Source organism: Haplochromis burtoni, unplaced genomic scaffold, assembly GCF_018398535.1.
Source record: "Haplochromis burtoni strain Fernald_Lab_line unplaced genomic scaffold, NCSU_Asbu1 Contig_1924, whole genome shotgun sequence".
In the NCBI taxonomy this organism is placed as follows: Eukaryota; Metazoa; Chordata; class Actinopteri; order Cichliformes; family Cichlidae; genus Haplochromis; species Haplochromis burtoni.
The window spans coordinates 9,509-19,295 of record NW_024584285.1 but is presented as its reverse complement, the minus strand read 5'-3'; the positions used below and the strand labels follow the sequence as shown (position 1 = coordinate 19,295).

The 9,787-nt window shown below is 37.1% G+C and overlaps 2 protein-coding genes across 2 annotated transcripts; both read left to right on the top strand.

The window, feature by feature from the left end:
- The first annotated feature begins 2,112 nt into the window (after positions 1-2,112).
- LOC102298980 (carcinoembryonic antigen-related cell adhesion molecule 1-like) lies at positions 2,113-4,005 on the top strand. The gene is made up of 5 exons (XM_005953093.1): positions 2,113-2,176; positions 2,269-2,589; positions 3,196-3,423; positions 3,573-3,821; positions 3,932-4,005. Exons 1-5 carry the CDS (start codon positions 2,113-2,115, stop codon positions 4,003-4,005), a joined length of 936 nt encoding a protein of 311 aa, XP_005953155.1.
- A 2,618-nt stretch (positions 4,006-6,623) lies between these two features.
- LOC121813567 (nectin-4-like) lies at positions 6,624-9,182 on the top strand. Its single transcript, XM_042217408.1, has 8 exons — positions 6,624-6,762; positions 6,989-7,069; positions 7,158-7,239; positions 7,402-7,752; positions 8,080-8,182; positions 8,491-8,525; positions 8,617-8,669; positions 8,819-9,182. Exons 3-8 carry the CDS (start codon positions 7,176-7,178, stop codon positions 8,975-8,977), a joined length of 765 nt encoding a protein of 254 aa, XP_042073342.1. The 5' UTR covers positions 6,624-6,762; positions 6,989-7,069; positions 7,158-7,175; the 3' UTR covers positions 8,978-9,182.
- Positions 9,183-9,787: the final 605 nt, after the last annotated feature.

Below are 9,787 nucleotides of genomic sequence, written 5' to 3'. Positions count from 1 at the left end.
AATATTCTTAAACTGCTTATCTCTTTTACTCTTTTCATGTGCCATTTCTTAAATTCACTTTTTATTTAATGAGCTTTAGTCAGTTGATGTAATTTGAAAGTATTAAGTGATTCTAGGTTTTATCTTTATATTATTATAAGTGTCAAAGAAATTCCAGACTATGCAGGAAGTTCCCAAACTGTTTGCCCTGTTGATTCTTAAAATAAATTGCCATTGTTTCTTGCATATACTGACTAAATTAATGCCAACTGTGTTGGAGAAAAACAATGCAAATGTAGTGACAGTTATTTTTTGCAGTCTGTAGCTCTCTCCCTCCTGCTACTGAAAGGATTGCTGGTTCCCAGTACTTTTTGTAGATCCAGATGGAAAATCACCATCCTGTTTATTAGACTTTGCAAATATATTGATAATGCACATGAAACAACAGAAAATGATCTTTGATAATAAGAGGGTAACTCACTGAAGGGAACCTTCACAGTTTAAACATGGCAAACCAACATTATGAAAATGGATTAATCTGATTTATCTGAGAGTTGTGGCATATTATTATATGTTACATTAATGTTATTCTCATTGAATCAGCATCAGCTTGTGATAGAAGTGCTTTGATGGCAAATATTTCAAGCTCTCAATCCAGATTTTCTTCTAAATACTTATTTTTTAACAAATGTTTTTATTGTAGTCATTGTTGTTGATACAGTCACTAATCTCAGTTTTCTTATATTATAATTGTTCTTTAACAAATTTCATAATGAAAACATTTCTGTAGTTTAACATTTTCACCATATTTTGAAGGTATTTATATATCTATTATTAGAGTTATTTATTTTCCCTCTACTTAAAAATTGCACGTGTGTTGTAGAGGTGAGGTCTAATTTAGAACTCAAAGCGATCCAAACAACTAAATATGTTATATTCAAATACATCGAGTCACCTGAATTTAATTTATCAAACAGTATACAGAAGCATTTCTCTGAAGCCAGAGTAAAATAATTGGATAAATACATCACAGAGCGACATTTTAGATAAAAGTCTCAAATTTGCATTTGTTTTATGGAACAGACTTAAGATTCATTCACTGTTACTATATCATAAGGTTTGCTTGTGTAACAAAATATAGGTTTTACTGCAGGTCACAATAGAAATGTTGCTACAGTTATTTAAATCCCTAACACACCCAGTTTACCGTATAATATCATATTTACAATGCAATGCCCACTCACAAAAACACATTATAATTATGTTTTCAGGAACTATACTGTGGCACACTGTCAATCATTTATCTCTTCAGCTGATCTAATGGGTGCCTCACAGCATTAGGGCAGTCGCACAAGTCGAACAATACTTCATTGTGCATGAATGATTACAAAGGAATTATTTACACATTACATAAGATCTTTATTTCTTTTAATAAATCATTCATTCTGGAAGCACTAAAGGAAATGATTTGTTTGTAAGGCTGTCTGAAGGACTCTGAGTGTCTCCTCTTTGATCCTCCTCTGCAAGGAAAGCTATGGATCACTGCAGTTGCACCCAAAAGAGACCCAAACCCACTTAGCAGGGAGCACATAAAACTCTCCGTTAACATAAAAGGCACCACCAGCATCATGACTCATAAACCTTCTTCAGATGTTTATATATGTTTAAAATAATTCACAAATACTTTGCTTTAGAAGAAATAAAAGAACTAGGAGGGGAATGCAGTCATTACATTTTAAAGTTGTTTTATTTTAGTACAGAAGCTGATCCTGAACATGCCGGCAGGATATGCCCCCTACCATTTTTTTTATTTTATTTTTTTTGTCTAAGGCTAAAACATTTGGAGAAAACTTGTGCAAAATTAGTTTATCCATCTATACTTGAATAAGGTGCATTTTATATGGTCTGTCAGAAGCTTGATCGTGTTTTGTTTTTTCCTGTTCAGATTAAATCCTGTTTTTTTTCCAAATTCCATTTCTGTATGTATGTACACACAACACAACAGTGTCACAAAGGATCTTAGTGGTTTTCCTTACTGAGTGGGGGGCTGTAGAGGGTCCTGTGATGTGGGTCAATAAAAGAGCAAGAGCTCCTGAGACTCTTTCTGTTTTGATTTCAGAAGGCAGAGAGACAATGTCAGAAAAGTCAGTATTGGACAAGTCCATCCCATGGACTGCAGTTATGCTTCTTTTATCAGGTAGGCTAAATTCACATGATGTGCAGACAGAAATAAAGAAATGGGGATTTTTTTTTCAAGCCTTCTGAATTTTTTTTTTTGTTGTTAATCAGGTATGTGTGTAGGTGAGGGTATATTACCCACTGGACCCCTGAGTGGAGCTGTAGCAGGCACAGTGAAGTTCACCACCACTCTCAGACCTCCAGAGGAACCATTCCTCTCAGTAAGCTGGAGGTTCAATGGGATGAACATCATCAGTTCCACCAGCATCAACATCACTGATCCTGGATATGCCGGCAGGATCTCATTAGACCGAGCCACAGGGTCCCTGGAGCTCAGATACCTGGCACTGGAGGACAGCGTGGAGTACACCTTCACCATCACACCAGATGCAGGGCTGCCAAAACAGGGGAGGACCAATCTGACTGTGTATGGTGGGTTAGTCTTTATACATTTATATAGGGCACCAAACCTTGTGTGCCCTACACGAGTAAATGCTTAATGATAGTCAAATATGCAAAACTCCTTTTGAATTTCTTTTTGATAACACATTCATAAAACAAACATGACACGGAAAACAGAGTGTGTGCTTATACTGAGAGGGAAAGTGTGTGAAACAGGGTCCCAAAGGACTAACATATAAATTAAAGTTTGGGTTGTTGTTAGATTGCACTGGATTTACAGGATGCAGTTCAATTACACTCTACCACCACGATATTCATACTTGTACACTTTAATAATAAAAAATAATAGAAATTCAAACAGAAATATAAATATCTACCATTTTAAATGTTAGACAGTTAAAAATCTATCTGAAATTGGAACATAATTAATGAATTATGACCCAATGAAATCATGAAGGTGAAGCTGTTTGATAGATTTATGTCATTTTAAAGTTACTGTCACACAAAATGTTACTTAAAGTGACACATATATGTTTCACACAAACTGTGTTGCTTCTTTTTCCATCATTTCACCCAAAGTTGACACTTTTTATCGTCTGGAGCCACCATCCGCAGCCCCACAGCCATCCTGATAAGAAGATGAAAGCTCCACCAACCTCACCTGTGAGGCCTCTGGCTCCATCAGCTCCAGAGAGTGGATAAAAGATGGCCAGCCTCTTAATCCCAGTGGCGGTGTCAGCTTTTCCTTGGACAACAAGACAGCGTCCATACAGCCTGTTCACATTTCTGACCGCGGCACCTATCAGTGTAGAGTCAGCAACCCGGTCAGCACCATGACTGCGACCCATAATCTCACTGTCAGCTGTGAGTATTCACCGTGCATTCACAGTGTTTCTATTAAAGAAAACATGAATAAATCAAGTTAAAATTAATTTACTTTAACTTTTTTTTAAAGACAGCTATATTAGCAGTAATAGTCTGAATGTCCCTAACACTGTATTTTAATTGTGCAGTTGGACCATACAACATGTTGATCAGCAGACCCTCAGCTGCTCCTCAAGGTCACAGTATAACGCTGCAGTGCACCGCAGACTCGGTCCCACCAGCACACTTCAGCTGGATGTTTAATGGCAATGAGACGCATGTTTATAACTCGTTGTATATCATAGAGAGGTTAGGGGCAGAAAACACTGGAAATTACACCTGCACTGCCAAAAACACAGTGACCATGATGGAAAGCTCCACAGTTCTGGATCTGAGAGGTAAGAAACCAAAGAATGCACTTATTCAATAATAGTACAGCCTTTATTTTGTCATCATTTCATATATTTTACAATGTAGTGATGGCAATTGTTCTCTTTTCTCACTAAAGCATCCTGCATTGCTCCCTGTGGGTCATCCTCAGGGTTGGTCATCTATGCACTCACTCTGAAAGGGCTAATATAAGACAAAGAGCATGTGAGATATGACCAGTGAGATAAATTATTTCTATTTGTTTGCCTTATTGTTAAGGCACAAAGTATTTTTGTATCATTGCTTTATCTGTTTTTATAATTTAATTAATTTAGCCTGTTTTGATTTTCCTTTCAGGTTCTTTTCCCCGATAAGGGACTCTGGATGCTTAATTAAAAAATCAACCACTTTGCATAAATCATTATTTCGCAGAAGCATACTTTGATGCTACCACTCATCACTCCTCGATAGGATTACTTAAACAGATCAGTAATCATTAACTTATGTTGATTTGTATCTCACACTTGTTGTGTGATCTATTGGATGCAATAAAAGTTTTGACTGCTTTAATGAATTATAAGGTCATAAATGCTTTTTTATTGTAACCAACACTGACTGTCCACTGTGGAAAACCACAGGTCACAGTGTTTCATGGCTTCACTCAAGACCTGCGAGAATATTTTGGGAGAAACTGATCAGCAGCACAAATATTACTAGTGGTTATTTGGATTTCATTTTTTCTTGAATGCATCACCACTATATTTACAGTAATTAGGGACCCACTGGTTTTTAGTTGAGTATAGGTTCGCTTTAGGTTTATTCCCCATTTTTTTTATTCTTGCATCTTATACGTTATAAGTTGGATCCGTTATTAAAATCATTGAGTCTCTGGTTTCTCCATTTATTCTCAGTCTTGTGGAGAGCTTTAGTGGTTAAAAAATTGCTCAACAAGTAGAAAGTTGCAGGTTCAGTTCCTGTCTGTGGCAGAATTCCCCTTTGGCTTTGCATCTGCCAAATCCATCATCTCTGTGCCACGTTTTACTGTGAGTTTCTTCTTTCTGTGTTTAGTAGGTGTCTAATAAGTTATTTCCCATTTTACTTCAGCAGCTGGTTGACTCTTGTGGTTCATTTTAAGTTTTGCTTCCCCCTGAGATTATCTTGAGTGCACCTGTGCATTCTTCCAACAGTCTCCACTTCCCTAGTCAGCCCTCTAAAGATTTTTTTTAATGTAATTTACTTTAATTTAATTGTATTCTTGTAACTAGCATTTTTGAATTATTCTCCTTTGTTTAATATCAGCTTTTATAATACAGCTTTTTGCATTTGGGTCCATATTTGAACTAAATCAAAGCACTGAGTTTTCAGTGACCACTGTCTGTGATAAGAAACAATTGTGTGTGCTTTGACTTGAGTACAGCTGAGGATGCAGAGCTGTGCCTGCATCAGTTATTTCCACCTTGCTGTGCACATTTCTAATTCACATGTGCAAAGCAAGCTGAGTTCAAACAACTTGAAACTCACAAAGCTTTGCATCCATGACCTGATTACCCAGTTGTTCATCTGAGACTAATGTAGCCTTCGACTCTGGTGGAGATAACGATATGCGCCTCTCTGAGCTGATGCTTTCTTAAGGAGGCCCAATGAGAGCTCACTGATATGAGGCGCTAAATTTTTTGTTTTTACTGTTATCATTCGGGATCTTATTTAAAGTTTTAAAGAAGCTAAAAGCCACAGTGGGAACTAGGCTTGCGTTGTTGGGCCAGTCAGTATGCTGCAGACACACAAAAATGAGGTAGTATTTCAGCTGATCTTTATAACTTCCGTAATCACAAGTGGCAGTAAAAAGAAACCAGTCTGAGCCTAGAGCTCAGTTTAATATGTCACTGCCCACACTAGAGCTGAGCAGATAGTCAGGCAGAATGAAGAACAACATGCGGATGGTAATGCCGTGTAAATAACTGAGTTAGATAAATAAAGTAACTCTGAACTCACACATGAAACTCATTTATAGACTCACTGAGTCCATGAGTCACCACAGGAATTGATGTTGCGTGTGTGTTTTCTTTAATCTTTCTTTCTCTTATCATTAATTAAACCTTGTCAAGCAAGCAGGTTGACAGTCAGAAGTGAGGATGTTGAAGTCACAGACATGTACTAACCATCAAACCACAAGCAAACAGCAGACATGTCAACCACTTCAACCACAGTTTTGAAAACCTTGTCACCAGCAGTAACAGTCAGGCTTTTGCTGTTTTCAGTCTCTGTAGTAAAATATAGTCCTCAAGGTAGTTTTATGCAATATGTTCATATGCCCATGGACACATTTTTCAATGCAAAGTCAACCTTTAAACTTTAAAGTTAGGACAATCCACATGAAGGTTAAATGCACAGATCTATTCTGTGTGCTGAAAAAACAGAAGTGTATAATACCCCCATTTTTGTCACATGCAAATCCATATATGTATGCGCCCTAAAAAACAACCAATGTTACCACGTCCGGCAATTAATATTTATTGTTAAAGTGATGTTAACTTCCTTCAAATAAAGTGGAACGAAAGCGCGGACATTTCTACACCTGCAAATGTTTCATTTATGTAATAGAAAATGGAATAGTTCGAGCCCTACATCCTCAAAATGCTCCCACAGGCTCAAACTGGGATTTGACTAAATGCACATGTGTTCAAGCATTTTATCAGCATTTTTCTCATGTGGCAATAAAACAAAGTCAGCATAGCTCAGTATCTAACCGAGATCACCCTGATTTGACCACATGAGGTCCCCGTTGAGCAGAACATGAAAGGAGGCAGAGAGGAGTAACCTGACATCATGCTCACTACACAGGAGCTGAAAATCACAAAGTTAAAGATCACTGTGTAATGGTTCGGGTACACAATACATTTCCAGTTAGAGTTCTGATGGATGACAAATTGGTTTCTGACGTGGCTGTGCCGTTCTTTCTCCCCTTAACGGGTAAGTTTTTTTTATTTGAATGTACATTTTTCTGGTGGATAGCTGTAGGCAGATACATTTATTTAAAAAAAAAAGTAAAGTTTCAACCCACCCCAAGTTTCATTGCGTCTTAGTCAACAGAGTTATTTTGAGCCTGTGGTTTCATGGGAAATGTCTCGTTTTGTTTACTGCTGCATTTAAGAACTTAAATCAGCCTATGTTCCTCTTTGCGAACTCTTTTTTTCAGTGGTCGAATATTTCAGTCTAGTCTCCAGGTTTTAGCCTTGGACTGAACTAAAAGGTTACGGATCCCTCTGTTTGTAATTGTGTAAGTTTCTTTGAGTTTATCTTGAAAGCTGACATACCTAATCAGAGATCCTGTATGATTTGTAAGTTTTCTTTTTCTGTGTTGTTAGTTCCTGTTGTTGTGTACAATGAAAATGTGCAACGGACGATCTCACCTGCTGATTCAGCTAATTTACATTACATTTTTCCCACGTAAGACCCAGTTTTATGTTTTTACCAGATTTTCTAAAACACTCATGCTATGCTAGAAATGCTTGAAAACATCATGAATAAATACTAGTTTGAAACCTGATCTCTTTTCTATTTTCGTCTCGCTTCCCCCTCATCTTTCTGTCGTCATTTACCTTTTGGCAGTTTTTGTGGCACAAAGAGTCGAAGTCTCACCTGAAGTGACTGGATACATTGGAAATGATGTCACCCTGAGGTGTCAGTTAATCCAAGGACCAACATATACCAATGTTACTCAGGTTCAGTGGGCTCTCCAGGATGAAGAAGGAGCAGGAAAAAAGAAAGTCACTCTCATTGTTTTCAACACTATGTTTGGAGTGAATATTTCTGAGAGTCCACTGAAGGAGAGAGTGGCGTTTGATAAACATTCGTTGATAATTAAGGCTCTAGAAATGAAAGATGCAGGATCCTATACCTGCAGCATTTCCACTTTTCCCAGTGGTACATTTGAAGGAACCACCAAACTTGTTGTTCGAGGTAAGACTGTAACTGCTTTTATACACTGAGCTGCCAAAACAACATTTAAAGTTATATATGAGGTAATATTTATTAGGTACAATCTTCAAAATTTAGCTGACACAAACCAAACATTCAGTTTGAATAACTTTTTTCTGCTTTTGTGTCGTATTCATTTTAACATCAGAAATTTTGACCAACATCTAATATTACTCATGATTAAAGTTTCCATGTTTAGTTAAAATGTTTATGCTGTAAAACATGAAAGCTAGTTTTTGTTAGTAGGCTGGTTTAATGTTAGTTTGATGTTAATGAGCTGTGGACTATAATCATACTTTATTCCGCCAGAAACGAAACCACTGTCAGCAGGAATAGTTCTTGCTATAGTAACTGCTGTCTTGTTGCTGTTAGCGATCATGGTGGCCATGCTTTATTTCATCCGCATTAGAAGGTGAGTGTATGTTCTCGTGTGTTATTTGTATTATAGAGACTACTGTTGACTGAATCATATTTGAGGGATCCATCGTCTTTGTGGCCAAAATTCACCATAAAGGAAGGAAATCCATTTTATGGTCAAGACTTTAAGCCTTAAGAAACTTTAGACTCTGGGAAGCTGTTTGCTGTTTCTGTTTAATTGCTGTTTCACGGACCAAACAACAATTAAACTATAATCATCAGACTGATCAAAACTTATAATTGTAGCTAAAAACCAAACTTCTCTTCTAAATCACCAAAATCACTTTTGTCTCGTTTTCTCAGACGCCATTCTTCCGCTGGGTTTCGTTTCGTCATTGGTAAGAACATGCACAACAATTTCCACTAATTGGTTTTGTAAATACTTAAATTATTTTCATTTTTCTGTAACGAAACATGTATGTCTTTCAGATACGACTGGTCCAGAGAGAGAGTCGCAATCATCTGCAACTGAGAGAGACCAGGTGAGCTCCATGGTTTGAGGGTCCATTTTTGAACTTGAATGAATACGTTTTGGTCAGATACATTTAATTTATATTTATGCTGTTGTCCTGCCATAGTTTTTTTTAATTACAAGAGAGCAATTATCATGTTTTCTTACATGTGTTCACAGGATGTGGTGTACTCTGACATCAAAGTGAAACCATCCAGAGATGCCTCTCCTTTAACCAATTACAAACTCAGAGAGAGCGTGTATGTTGACGACGTCACGTACTCCGAGGTCACAGTTTCTCGTCAACCCAAATCAGACACAGAGTATGTTTACGTTTAGCATTTTTATCATTTTCTGTTGTGTTTTTGTGTTGGTTTGGTTTGTTATTGTGATAAAAAAAAATTGCCTGATGATAATATGAACACTTGTTTAGGTGTTTAGTCGTAACCAAAGGAATATTTTGGCCTCATGGTTTCATGTGTGCATGTGCTAGAAAAGCACCCACAGGCTGCAAGTCAGAGGACTAATCAGTGTTTGATCTAGTCTAGCAGATGCTGCTCTATCACTGCATAAGAAAAAAAATCATCTAATTGCAACAAAGAAATGCAAAGTTGTGTCAACCAGAGATCTTTAATATCCAGAGTCAAAAAAATCAACGACGTATAGCGTTTGGGCCAACAAAGGAGTGAAATGCAGTACCCAGTTGGACCGTATAGAGCTTTTATAATTCTACTAACGGGCCAGCAGTAGTTCGGATGCGGGGTTATATTTCGAGACATCTGATACTTGCAAAGCGCGCGTATATATTTTCTGACATATAGATGATGAGGCAGTCATATCAGTTGTCTATATAACCTTAGAAGATTAGGTCATTGGATGAGAGAGACTAGCCCCCCAGTAGTATGTGACCTGGAGTAGTGTGCACTGAGGCTGTCCTGTAATTATAAAATATGTTATAAATTCTAAATATGTTCATTTTATGTTGGCTCATTAATAATAGTTTAATCTTTTACCTCTTTGGCAATTACATTGGTATAGTATGGGTGTGGCCAGTCTTTATCAATAGGAAAAGCTGTAAATCGTATCAAAGTTGAAATTCAAAATCTATGCACTTTTTGATATTTTCCGAAACTGTCCTGTGGGCCAAAT

Excerpts from the sequence above, each read along its gene's own strand:
- LOC121813567 (XM_042217408.1), top strand. The coding sequence starts at position 7,176 with ATGAAAATGTGCAACGGACGATCTCACCTGCTGATTCAGCTAATTTAC. Across the intron at positions 7,753-8,079 it reads CACCAAACTTGTTGTTCGAG|AAACGAAACCACTGTCAGCA; the intron begins GTAAGACTGTAA and ends TTATTCCGCCAG. Across the intron at positions 8,526-8,616 it reads TGGGTTTCGTTTCGTCATTG|ATACGACTGGTCCAGAGAGA; the intron begins GTAAGAACATGC and ends TATGTCTTTCAG.
- LOC102298980 (XM_005953093.1), top strand. The coding sequence starts at position 2,113 with ATGTCAGAAAAGTCAGTATTGGACAAGTCCATCCCATGGACTGCAGTT. Across the intron at positions 2,177-2,268 it reads AGTTATGCTTCTTTTATCAG|GTATGTGTGTAGGTGAGGGT; the intron begins GTAGGCTAAATT and ends GTTGTTAATCAG. Across the intron at positions 2,590-3,195 it reads GACCAATCTGACTGTGTATG|AAGATGAAAGCTCCACCAAC; the intron begins GTGGGTTAGTCT and ends CATCCTGATAAG.